Source organism: Aulonocara sp. 'chitande type north' Nkhata Bay, linkage group LG16 (assembly GCF_057382095.1).
Source record: "Aulonocara sp. 'chitande type north' Nkhata Bay isolate Kocher_YH1m ecotype deep benthic linkage group LG16, A_spYH_male_GT1.1, whole genome shotgun sequence".
Taxonomy (NCBI): Eukaryota; Metazoa; Chordata; class Actinopteri; order Cichliformes; family Cichlidae; genus Aulonocara; species Aulonocara sp. 'chitande type north' Nkhata Bay.
The window spans coordinates 18,458,907-18,472,361 of record NC_141359.1 but is presented as its reverse complement, the minus strand read 5'-3'; the positions used below and the strand labels follow the sequence as shown (position 1 = coordinate 18,472,361).

The 13,455-nt window shown below is 40.1% G+C and overlaps 1 protein-coding gene and 1 long non-coding RNA gene across 2 annotated transcripts; both read right to left on the bottom strand.

The window, feature by feature from the left end:
* Positions 1–3,438: 3,438 nt before the first annotated feature.
* LOC147311298 (uncharacterized) lies at positions 3,439–5,332 on the bottom strand. The gene is made up of 4 exons (XR_015125373.1): positions 5,318–5,332; positions 4,782–5,009; positions 4,429–4,518; positions 3,439–4,068 (listed from the first exon to the last, which is right to left on the bottom strand). It is a non-coding gene; the product is annotated as an uncharacterized LOC147311298 (long non-coding RNA).
* A 966-nt stretch (positions 5,333–6,298) lies between these two features.
* On the bottom strand, positions 6,299–12,765 carry atp6ap2 (ATPase H+ transporting accessory protein 2). Its single transcript, XM_086266736.1, has 9 exons — positions 12,648–12,765; positions 10,028–10,158; positions 9,790–9,918; positions 9,602–9,697; positions 9,371–9,508; positions 7,925–7,978; positions 7,677–7,826; positions 7,467–7,586; positions 6,299–7,156 (listed from the first exon to the last, which is right to left on the bottom strand). Exons 1-9 carry the CDS (start codon positions 12,721–12,723, stop codon positions 6,962–6,964), a joined length of 1,089 nt encoding a protein of 362 aa, XP_086122862.1. The 5' UTR covers positions 12,724–12,765; the 3' UTR covers positions 6,299–6,961.
* Between the last annotated feature and the right edge of the window lie 690 nt (positions 12,766–13,455).

Here is a 13,455-nt window from a genome sequence, read left to right as displayed (position 1 = left end):
AATAAATATTTATCTGAATCTTACAACCAAAGTTTTCATCTGATGTAAAATGTGTAGAAATACATTATTGTATTCAGTAAATATTGGTGTAGGTTTAAGTTTATTATAAAGGCTTTATAGCATGGTGGGCTTAGTCTTTCTCTCTTTTTTAGCCATACCCTACAACTCACCACTACTTCTGAGATATAGCATACCACAGTTGCAATAACGCAATAAAAGCTAGATCATGCTCATCAATTAAAGGAAAACTTAGCAGCTTTTGTCTAATATTTAAAGGAGAAGTCTAGTTTTGAAATAAAAAAAAACAAGAAACAGTTTAAATGTACACAGTCAGCTTTAATTCGAGGGGGCTGAACAAAAATATTCCATTCACAGTTGAGGAATTACATTTACATTTATCTTTTTATGAGTAGCTCCTATTGTCAGAGGCTCAAATATTATTCTACAATTCACTCAAGCGTTATAACAGATGTATGATCCCTTCATTATTTCTTCATAAAATAAGCAGGTACTTCTGTGCAATGACAATAAAGTTTTACTGTCTTCTAAAAGGTCTAGAGTTGATTCCAAGTATAGTATTTACATCTGCTAGTTGTTTATGTGAATCCACAATGTGTGGACACAGGATTCACACATTAAGTCCAAGTTAAACAGTCAGTCACTAAGATGAAAGCCAAAACAGATCCATCACATTTAACTTTAGGAATATTAGGACATTGGCAGTGGCTAAGTCAACAGCATCTGGAACAAAGAAAAACTGGAAACATTTTTAAGTACAATATTATGGTGTTTTAGAGTCAGACAGTCAACTCAGTTGAGGTGCATTTCCCATGGTAAAGACAACTAATGAACAAAAAACAACTGAAGACTGTTGCAGTAAAGCACTGGGAAACATCAGAAATAAGAAAAAAAAAACATTCTTTCCCAATGCAAAGACTTAGGTGTACAGTAGGTGTGGTCTTCTACATCAGCAAAAGAGCACATTGGGTGCAGTTCCTGTCAGCTAAAAAAAAGGCAACAGAGGCAACAGTTTCCATGAGGTCCACAAAGTTCGACAAAGGGTGACTGGAAAACATTGCCTGGTTTTACAAATCCCTCCTTGGTGCTAACTGAATATTGTTTATTGTTGCTGACCGTGTTCTGACCATGACTCTGGTGTGCACAATGAATCTTCTGATAAAACACCAGAGTCACAAAGTTCAAATCTGGCTTGACAGTGAGTTCACTGTACTCAAATGGCCTCAGAGTCACGAGATCATAATCCAATAGAGGACCTTTGGGATGTGGTGAAACAGGAAAATTCCCATCATGAATATTTAGCCAGCAAATGTGCAACAACTATCTTATGCTATCACATCAAATGGACCAAGAAAATGTTGCATCTGTGCTCTGAAGGAAAAAGGAGGTCCAACTTGGTACTAGCACAGAATACCTACCAAGGTGGCTGGTACGTGTCAATAAAGCAATTAAAACAACCAAAACTGCCAACAGTTGTGTAGATCCCCTGCAAAAACTCTCCCTCATTATGAATTCTCATACTGTGATGTTGCCGGTAGATTCGTCTCATTTCAGCAAATCTTGTAGTTGATTTTATTGGATTTGTGTCTGGGAAAACTGATGGCTGTTTCCATGTTTCCACTTCTTCCAAGTGGAAACATGGAAACATGTTTCACTATCACATGAAGATGAATTTCAAGATGCATCCCAGCAAGTATCCCAGCAGAACAATAACTAACTTATAGTTTAATTGGTCTGCTACTCCAGCACCCACAGGACCCAAAATTCATATATATAAAAAATATACCATCCACTTTTACAGTCTTTTTGTTTTTTGTTAAACTGCATACCAATTACCAGGGGCAATAAGCATACCAATGTTAGACCAGCAATAATACAGCTGTAAGTTTTACAACAGTTTCAGCACATATGGTGCTTAAACTTAATTATCTACCTATCTATCAAGTTTTTTTCCACAAAAAGATTTTTTACAAAATCTCTCAGGATAAATCTGTACATACAGCAGAAAAATCCATGATGTAATTATTCACAACTCATTCAACAGTCAGTAATCCATGCTTTCTCATCAACATGGCTGTCATGGGACATTATAGTATTCCCTGAATGGAGCCAATAATGCTGCCATTTCTATCCTGTGCTTTTCCAGCTTGAAAAAGTCAAAAGGCCCAGCACGAAAAAAAAAAAGTAATTTTAAGGATTAAACTCGGATTTTCACTTCACCATTATTCCATCCATCCATTCACTTTATTCCACTTATCCAGGGGAACACCAAGCCATTCCCATGCCAGCCGAGAGATATAATTTCTCCAGCGTGTCCTGGGTCTGCCCCAGGGCCTCCTCCCAGTAGGACATACCCAGAACACCTCAGGCATGAGGCACCCAGGTGGCATCCCTGTCAGAACCACCTTTCGATGTGTAGGAGTAGTGGCTCTACTCTGAGTCCCTCCTGAATGGCCGAACTCCTCACCCTATCTCTAAGGGAGAGGCCAACCAACATTTGGAGAAAGCTCATTTACGCTGCTTGTATCTGCAATCTAGTGCTAGGTGAGGGTAGGGATGTAGATCAACCGAAAATTGGAGGGGCTGATTCTCATTCCTGCCGCTTCACACTTTGCTGCGAACCACTCCAGTGCAAACTGGAGGCCATCACCTGATGAATTCAACAGAACCACATCATCTGTGAAAAGAAGAGATGAGATTGTAAGACCACCCAAGTGGAAGTCTTCCACCACTTGGCTATGCCTAGAAATTCTGTCTATAAAAATTATGAACAGAATAGGTGACAAAGGGCAGCCCTGGCAGAGTCCCACTTATTACCGGGTGTGTGGCCCAAGCACTTGCAACAGTTGTAAAAGGAACGAATGGCCCATACCAATGGACTTGATGGACAAGTCATCCCTCTCGTCCCCAGACTCTACTTCCTCCACGGAAGATGCGCCACTGGGATTAAGGTGATCCTTTAAATATCTCTTCCACAACCTGAAAAGATCCTCAGTCGAAGTCAGCAGTGCTCTACCTGCACTATACACAGTGCAAGTAGAGCATCGCTCCCCCTCCTGAGTTGCCTGACAATTTTGCCAGAAATTCTTGGAGACGGTCCGAAAACCTCTCCAAGCTCCTCCCCCACCTGCGTTTTTGCTTCAGCCACAGCCTTCAGCCATAATTGAAATAAAAAATAAATATATTTTCAAAAATGTAGAAATCAAACAGCAAAATTGTTTCTGAAAGCTGTAGAAAAAAAAAAAAACTCACTTAACTTAACTAACTCAGTGAAAGAACGGCCACTCACTCATTTATTACTAAAATAAAATAATTGAAGATTTCATTTTTTACATAGATATTTTCATTTTTCACAATTATTGTCAATGCATGTTTACTGGTACATTCTTATTCCTTATATAAGAAAATATGACCACAAGAGCATTTTTATAATTTATTGATGTAACTGCAGAAACATCAGGCCAGCTCAGCCCCTGGAAAGAGGTTGGTGAGCCGGCCTTCAAACACTGCAGCAGATAGACTTCAGATTTTACTTATAGAGAACATGTTGACCTACCACTCACACTTGATAACATATGCAGACTTTTTTTTAAACAGATTTTGGGTAATGTTATTATAATGATATTTTCTATTAGCTATGCTAACTTCATGGTGTGGCAAGTCAAAATGTTTCAAGTAATAAAAATTTGACCACTGGGTACAACATACAACATGGACAGTGCTGGAATAATATTTCTTGTTTGTTTGATGTTTGCTTTTGTGTAAAAGAAAAATAACAATGTAGATCTTCACACATAAACTGTTTAGTGTATAAAATGAATGAGTACCCCCCAAAAATGAAATTAAATAAATAATCGATTATTTATTTTTATTGACTTGTCCATGGTCCTAGTGTCCAGCGTAGTCTTTAACGTCAGGAGCCACATTTCTGCACAGCTGTCTCTGATGACGTCCCCGGCCCTGCTGCTTCTAAGACGCCTTCATCAGATCCTGGGCTCAGTGATGCAGCAGAGGCTTTTTCTCTCAACCCCTGCCCCGCTCTCTTTCCAGCTAAGATGACAAGAGAAACACATGGGAGTCAGTGATATTTACAGTGTAATGCTCCTGCATAAATCTACACGCACACTGTCTTTACCGCTAATACCGGTAACCCTAATCTCATGCTTAACGATGTAATGTCTTAAGAACTATGTTATATGTGCAGTTCACTGGTAAAAATAAGTGTTGCTTGTTTACTAAATTAATGTTTTGCATAAGTGTAAGACAAAAATGACTCATTAGAATGAAAAATAATAAATAGAGGCACAGTTCAGCTAACATTTAACGAAGATCTGCGACATCCACAGTCATAGACAGTTTGAACTTTTTTCCTGCTTGCAGTTTATTTCCATTAGTTGGTTATTATCTTACCTATAGCACTACATGGTGTCAGGATGGGCTTCTCCTGTTGCTCTCCTTCAGCGATGGAAGCCCGGATCCTTCTAACCACGTAGATGCTAGCTGCAATATGAAACAACAACACAACAAAACAACACGATTTTCTATGAGTATGAGTGTGCTTTGTGTAATGTTTTGTTTTGTTGTACATATTTGTCTATCTATACGTGTGTGTATATAAAATATATAATATATAAATATACAGTCAAGCCACATGTATACACTGTATATACAGTCACATAGATAGGTAGATCTTATTGTGGAAAAAATGTAAACACCGCGTGGACGCGAAACGGTTTAACAGGGATTTCAGAAAAGTCTCCTACCTTTTATTAGCAGTCACACCATCGTTTCTGTCCAGTGTCAATCTGTACTTTTCGTAAACTTCTCCGTAACAGGTACACACAGCTTCCTGTGTCCGCGAATGGTTATAAAAGCTCACAACCTACTACATATTGTGCCGGAGGCGGGGCTTCAAGAAACACTGCTTTCTGATTGGCTGAGCTGTTACGAAAGCTGAACATGTAATGAAGACGATGTGCGATGAGCAATACCTGTGCAGTGGTGACATAAGAATGATTATACAGAATTGGGGTTGACGTAACATTTACAGGATATCTAATAAAATATAATAATAATAATAATCTTTACTTATACAGCAACTTTCAAAACAGATTTTACAGATTTAATAGAACTACAAATTCAAAAAAACTAAAAGGGTAGGCAGGCATTGAAGGGATGTCACCAAAAAGAATACAAATATAAACAAATACAAGCGAGTCTATTGAAATGAGCTTTAAGAAGCGATTTCCTCGGGTGGATCATTTTAAAGTTGAGGAGCCCTGATGGCAAAAGTAGTCACCTCTAGGTTTAACTCTTGATTTTGGAACAGCTGTAAGTGCTCTGAATGTGGATCCAAGACAACTCAGGCTGTATCCCAATTCAGGGTCTGCAGCCTTAAAGGCCGCATTTTAAGGCCGATTACGTCACAGCGACGCGACGAAGACTGCTCGAAATGCGGCCCTCAAATGCGTCCTTCATTTCCCTGAATTTTAAGGGCGTGGCGGTGTAGACTTCGTGGCCCAACATATCCCAGAATGCATAGCGCGGCGGTGGGTGTGGATAATTTTGCTGAAAAAAAAAAACAGCGGATGAGGGGCGCCGAAGAGTAAACTTTAAGTAAGTACTGAATATTATGTGACTTATTTATGTGCAAATGTTTAATAACGAAGAACATTAAAACATTACTGTTGGCCACATGTCGGCAAAGTTATGTGACATTAGTGATGTTTGTACTAACTTGGTTTTAAAGCCTTTACTTTAAAATATACGCCGTTCAATAGCTGACCTTAATCTTACAGAGAATGATCAAAGCTCATGTAGAAACAAGCAAACAAATGAACAAAATATGTTCTCCTTCATTTCTGTCAAACAATGCTGTATGAAACGTTTCCAGCTGTTAGTATCTTGGTTGGTAGGCAACCTGGGCAGCGCGACGGAGGCTAGACCGTCCCATTTCACAAGCCTCGCACTTCCGGCCTTAGCGGTCTTTGAGTACGTGGCCCTTGTGGACCGTTAAGGCTGCATACGTTAAGGCTGCAGACCCTGAATTGGGATACAGCCTCATGCTCATATGGGGTCAATAACTGTTAGCAGCTTGGGGCCAAATCCAGGAGACTTTTAAGTGGCCAGTAAAATATTAAAATAAAATAACATGTGCAGGAGGCCAATGCAGAGAACCCAGGAGAGTGGCGTTGTCTAGTAGATACTAGATAAAACCTTAATCAAGCTTCATAATTATGCACAGTGTGTGGTATATAGGAGTAAATAAAAATCAGGGTGATCCATTTAATAATTTATTGTCATTCACATATTGCAATTTACAGAGCTTCATTTATTCGAATCCAATCCTAACAAACAACATTTAGATCCAGTATTTGTGTCCCAACACATCTGTAATCTAGAATAGAAGCACGCTGAAGTCTACTTGACATCTTTTTACAAGAGCACAGCCGTTTCTCATACAGTTGCATTTGTATATTCAATATATACACATAAAATTTCATTTAACTTAAAACTGTTTCCCACAGAAAGAAAAGCACAACAATTTCACAGAGAAACCAGATAAATCTCCTTCTTTCATATTACAATATATTTTTTACAACAACAACAAAAAACAACTTCAATCACCAAGAAAAACAGATGAGACACAGATAGTGAGTGGTTAAATTTATAAGGAATGCTGTGAGTTTATAGAGAGGAAGTTTCAGTTTGTTCTCCCAGGACATGAAGAACGATACCGCTGTAGATAAACTGAGGAGCCGCTAACGAAATGTTAATATTTTTGTAGGTTCTGCAGCCAGAGTTCTAAACAAAGACGTGAGTGGTATTACGGTCTTCCTCCCATCAGAGTCTCACAGTTTATTCACTAAATGAGACCTCACACAAAACACAAACATTCACTAGAGGGCTCTAAGGGGACAACAGGAGATTTGACAGGCAGAACTTAGTCCATCCTGATCTTCTGATTGGTCATCCTGTAGATGATGCTGTCGTAGCCCGGGTCCATGTTCCACAGGTTGTAAGCGATGACGATGACAGCGAGTGCGAGAACGATCATGAGCCACAGCACGATGTTGAAGACCACGGCGTACTCGACGTCGTACTTGTGAGCCAGGTTGTAGAGGCTGCCTCGGTTACTCTGAAAAATGTTTGCAGTAGTCAAGAAATTTAAAACAGCTATTTGGAACTAGTTTAAAGTGTCAGTGTCCGCAGCTAAGAAACAAAACAAACTCAGAATCACCACACAGCTGAATGAACGCCTCTCGAAAAGAAAAGTAATTTTGCTGCTATTCTCTGCTACATGACGCAGACCTCTAAACTACATGTGTTACAGAAAATGTGCTTGAAATGTAAATAAACCCATTCTAATTTGGTACATTTATGTCATGTTCAGCAAGTATCTCCTCTGGCATATATATATATTAAAAAGTAGGTTGACCCAGACTTACAATCTGTCTGGATTCCAGGATTGAGCGGGACTTCCTGGTTAAAGGAGCTTCAAAGGCCTTCACTGTAACGACCTCCACCACAGAGCTGTTGCCATAGAGACCATACACATCCTGCCCAAACTGAAATGAAAAAACAAAAACGCACACGGTTAAAATGTGGTTAAATTGTTAGCTGCAGAGGCGTATCGCTTCTTCAGATCTTCTTCTAACCTTCTGAAGGACAGAAGCGAGAAGGGCCGTGGCATCGCGGTACTGAGGGGAGTCTGGACCATAGAGCCGGCTCAGCTCCTCCAAGCCAGACAGCTCCAACGAGTACAGGTCAGGGGAGTGGTCCTTAGCCAAATGTCTGTGTCTCTGCAGCTACAGGAGGGAAAGAAAAGATTTGCGTCAAACACAACTCTTTTTTCCTTTTTTTTTGTAAGTGGAAAGAATTGCTTCAGTCCGAGGGAACAACTCACCAGAGCGGTGATATCATGCAGTACTTGGACTTCAGACAGGAAGAGCAAATCGGCCTAACAAAAATAAGAATAAAAGGGTAAGAAAGGCAAAGGAAGGAATTTTGGTTAACTAAGGAGTAAGAACTAGAGATGGCACGATACCACTTTTTTATGTCCGATACCATACCGATATCATAAATTTGGATATCTGCCGATACCGATATGAATCCGATATAGTGTTTTTTAATCAACAAAACTGTTTTTTTTAAATATCTTGCTGAATTTTGTATAAGTTCATACTCAAGTTTAAAACAACAACTACACTAAAGCTATTCTGTTATACCTGTATGCAAAAAAAAATGTTTCATAGTTCAGCAATACTGATCAATCTAATAAACTTAAACCTACACCATCCTCCCTATTCTGGTATTTTAAAGAGTACTTAGCATAAATATTAAGCAACCTAACTAATAGGGTTCCAACTCCAATCAATTATTTTTCAAGAAATATTAAATAGATTCAACATCTTTCTTCAGCAAAATTGCAGACTGCACAGATGGTACCTTCCCAAAGGAAAAAGTACTGTAGCTTACTAGGGTATATATATTACCGTAGACTTAATAGTTTCTATATACAGTAATGGACTTCTATTCCTTTTACATCAAATTAAAACTTTGGGTGTAAGATTCGGATAATTATTTATTAAAAGCTAGACATTTTAAATGAGAATAAAGAAAAGTGTGTCTTTGTGCCCCTTTTCCCTGTTCATGCCCTATCGGCCCCCCTGGCTAAACTTTGCTAGATCCGCCCCTGCACAGTTACCAGCCGTCAGCTACGTAGAAAAGGATCCTGGTGTAGAAAGTAATATTAAATAAATTCTAACAACAGCTGATCAAGCTTAAACGTGCTGCTGCTGTTCAGCCGCTGGTTTCCTCTTTCTGGTGCAAAGTGGGCCAAAAGCAAACTAGAGAGACGGACTCGCGACAGAAAAGCCGATCAGCTGATCGTTAAGCAGTTTCATGATTGAAGTAGCAGCAAGAGGAGGCAGTCGCTCCATATATCGCTTGTTAAGCTTAACGCAGGAATGCTTTACAAACATTCAGAGATGGACTTACACACTTGCTTTACTTCTCTCGGGGATAACTTTGTCGGAGATGAAATGCCGGGTTGCTAGCGAAGCTCCACATGCTATCCAGACCACCGACAGGTCCCGCATGCCACAGCCGCTCTATCACGTGATGCATACTGCTTCGACGTGCTAACGTTCTGAGGTGAGTTACGGCGTGTTGCAAGTTTTGTGAGGTGCTTTCGTGATATTTAATGGATCGGATTACATTTTTTATTTTTCTCCGATATCCGATCCAGTAATTTAGGTCAGTATCGGACCGATACCGATACGTAATATCGGATCGGTCCATCTCTAGTAAGAACTAAGTCTTTTGGTTTTAAACGTGGCTAAGAACTGACCTCTGCATTTCTGCTGAGAGAGTTGAGGGGAAGAGAAGACAGCACTGAGCCATCCTGGGACAGACGGGCCCGGATCTGCTGCAACGTGACGGGTAAGTCCTCAAACACAGCATTGGCCTTGCCGAGCATATAGAGCCGCTGAAAGAAATGAAAGACAGGTCAAAGTAAATAACTAACAGTGCCTCAAGAGGGATGTCTCAGATAAGAAGTACATCAGCAGACTTTTATTACCTCCTCACTGGGGGCCAGCTGGAGGACTACAGGGGTGTCCTCAGCAAACAAAGAGTGTACAGTCTCTGCAACACTATCCATGGTGAAGGGAACGGGCTGCAGAAAAGAAGATAGCACCCTCATATACAGGTCTACACTTCTATTTATACCAAGATAAAAAGCTGATGCACAAAAACGGTCATACTTACATTCTCCAGGGGATATGAGGCCACGCTCTGAGGCAGAGCCAGGCTATCCACTCCTCTCACCACAACAAGAATGTTGGCCCGGGGCCGCTGGAACAACGGACCAGCCTGGAGGCCTGGCCACAATAGATCCTGTGCAATTGGACACGCATAGTAGAGCTTAAGCTGGCGTAATTATGAGCTTAGTCTTCTTCTATAACACTAATAAAACTGTGGAGCATGAGTTGAAGTAACGAATCACCTCTTGAATTGAGAAGCCCATGGTTAAAGCCACAAGGTCTGGAATCTTCTCTCCAGAAACCGGCCAGTCACCTTTCTGGAAGGACACAAACTCTGGAGCCTGCAGCACAGTGAAGCTGTCTCCATGGACACCTGGGGGGAAAAACAGCATGACTGTAAATCTAAGTGGAAAAGAATAGGGTACGGTTTTGTTTTTGTTTTTTAAAGTAAGACAAAAAAAAATATCACCACCTACAAATATAATTATTAGCTTAGCTTTCTTTTTGATCCCAATCACCACCAAACTTCAAACAAAACTAAAATAACCAGTGAAGTCACTATCTGTTGCCCGGTGCACTTTCTGTATCCAACTCATTGCCCAATTTTGTATTTTAAAATGTGGCCATTTTGCAATCACAAATTCCCACAAGAGGAACAAAAAGAAGCGTCACATGGCAACATGCACAAGTTTTTGAAAGAATGGCACATGTACTACTTTTTCTGTGAATGATTTAAAAATTTAATTACAACGAATTTTGTCCAATTCTGTCCGGAAACTTCTTTTGCTCCTGTACTGAATACTGACTCAGTGAATACAGCATTACTTAAAATATTTACCATCTAGCAAGAACTTTAGCTATCACCCCTCAGGCTAGTTTAGTGAGTAAGACGATCCAGTCGGGTTACACAGGAATACTTTCTTGTATTGTACCATTTCTTTTACCTGTCACAGATACAGAGTGATTTTTATCAACATATTGACCATTAAGTCGTGAGTTCTCAGAATCGGCTCTTTGAGCACAAGAATGACAACATCACAGAGCGCAAGTATGGCGACGCTCGCGGCTCTCCAACAGATTGCGAGACCAGTGTTGGACTGTAGAACTGCTTTGAAATTCATGAGCTGTTCGCACTAAAGTATTTCACTGCAGGGCAACCTGCACGTGGCGAATAAAGCCTTGATTGATTGATTGATTGAAGTATCTGTTTCAAGGCTTCAGTAGCAGTAAATCTAGATCCTCTAGATCTATTAACTACATATGAAAGCAAAACATTACAATATAATTATGAAAAGTGGGACATTACAATAAAATCAAAGCCAATTATGTTTACCAGGGTTAATGACTCCAAGTAAATGTCAGTTTTTCTTACCAAACCAAGAGGGCCAATATTTGTTAGTGTTAGAACCAGACTGACACATTCATGGCAGTAAACTGTTTTAAATCTATAAATATCACATGTGATTCATAATGACACATATTTCTTTTTTGCTGTTTTTCCAAAGAGGGCAGCATTGTGGCCTCACTGGTTTGTATCCAGCCTATGGAGTCTGCATGGGTTTGCAGATGGTTGCATGGTTTCTACAGTCAAACGACATGCACAGGTTTACACTAACTGTAGGCTCTAGTGTGTCTGTAGGTGTGAATGAGAGTTGTCTGTCTGCGCCTTAGCCCTGTGACAGACTGCAGACCTGTCCACCATGACAATATAGTGGCGACGCTTAGTTGGATATGCGTAATTAAAGAAATTACCTGTTTTGCATGACTCTGCCTTACTGTTCCTACATTATAATCAATCCGGTCCTTCTTGGCCACTGTGATTGCCATTTCTGCTACCCTACTGGTCAGATATCTCTTGAAAAAGACATTTTTAATATACATGATAAATTTACATGGACAAAGAGAGAATATATAAACTTCTACGTCTTCAACCTTGTGACAGGAATGTTCATTCTGGCTCAAAATGACTTGATATCATTCATTAGAGATATGTTTGACATATTATAGGTCAACACGTCATTTGCAACAGTTCAAATGTGGGCAATAATTTTTTGGCAGACAATCACTTTTTGATACAATGGAAGTCCCAAGCCTGGATAAATGGGAGGCCTGGAACGGCATACAGTTTAAAAATCTCTGCAAATCCCTTAGGAATAAGGAAACAGTTAAAAGTATTTAAACAGTGATAAGGCGTTAACACTATAACATTTACTGACTGTCAGCCCTGAGCTGCTGGAGGATGGCGCACAGTTTCTCACTGTTACAGCAAACACAAGAAGCAGCAGCCTGCTCAGTAACTATCGCCCCTCACCTTTCATGTGGATGAAGGAAGAACTCGTGACAGAGAGCTGATGGTGAATAAAGGGGAACCAGTGGCGTAGAGCATGTCACGTGACCACCCAGGCTTCTGTAAAATCGTAACCCTCTACCAGGAAGCCGTATATTTAGTACTTTCTTCATTTTTACATGACCTGGACGGATTTGTCAACCTCGTCCTTACGAATATTAACCACGTCCTCGTCGTCACTGGCAGATTTTAAGAAGCGACTGAGCTATAATCTCCGTTAGCAACAAGCTAACCCTGTGGTCTTCCGCTTGATGATAGTCCAAAGCCGAACAATGATTCTCAGCATCCGCAGAGTTATTATTCCACTTTTCCTCGTTTATATTAGCACGGTCGTACGAGTCTGGCCACAGAAATATTACAATGAGTTAAACGGCAACGCTAACAATGTTCCGGGCTCGGCGAGCGACCTGCCATTCAGCGCATATAAGATACTTTACTATTACACGTAAATACGTGGGGGGAGGAAAACACCCCAACACCTCAGTAATGAAAAACTATTATTATGTATTTCTTACCGACTGTGAACAGACAGTAGAAGGTCAAAGTGACGGTAAAAACAGACTCCATCCTTCGCAAGATCTTCACAGACATCTCTCTCTCCTCTACAGCAGCGATCAGCTGACCTGCGTCTCGCTCTTGTAGGACTTCACGTGCGCTACCGCCGCCTGCTGGACTGGAGGGGAAACAACACTCGCTGACGACCAAACGTCGCTGTGATGTTTCTCCAAGGAGATTTTATTACATCGTAGTTATACTTCAACTAAACTTTACACCCTATATACACCTTAATCTTATCTAGTATTTGCTGTGCTTCTGTTTTACTGTATTTCGTTAGCAATTTTTGTTTTATATTGCTTTATGGATTTTATTGCGCTATTCTACTTCACTTGATTCTTTTCCCAATACCGAGCCACTACACAGCTCTTAGGATTCCCCTACGTGCTGAATTCCACGGTAACCTTGACTGTATTCATTTTATTGTTAGTGGTGTAGTCACTTTCTATGATGTACGCAACAAAAATAGTCATTGTCCTAAATTATCTTTCACTGCATGTGTTCTGCATCACCCATTCAAGCTCATTACAATAATTAGAAATAGAGTGTATATTTTAATAATATTTGTATTTTCATGCACTAATATCATTTTATTATTACACTAATATAGCACAAGGTTCAGTTACCTTTGTACAAAAATGCTTAGAAGAATTGTCCTTCAAGGAGCTAATATTTACTGTCTTACTTTAAGTACATTTTTGGAGCCGAGGTGTTCTGGGAATCCATCCTACCTGGAAAAACATCCTACCCAATGTTTCTGCGCACAAA

Excerpts from the sequence above, each read along its gene's own strand:
- atp6ap2 (XM_086266736.1), bottom strand. The coding sequence starts at position 12,723 with ATGTCTGTGAAGATCTTGCGAAGGATGGAGTCTGTTTTTACCGTCACT. Across the intron at positions 7,827-7,924 it reads TGCATGATATCACCGCTCTG|CTGCAGAGACACAGACATTT; the intron begins GTGAGTTGTTCC and ends TCCCTCCTGTAG. Across the intron at positions 7,157-7,466 it reads TCCTGGAATCCAGACAGATT|AGTAACCGAGGCAGCCTCTA; the intron begins GTAAGTCTGGGT and ends AACATTTTTCAG.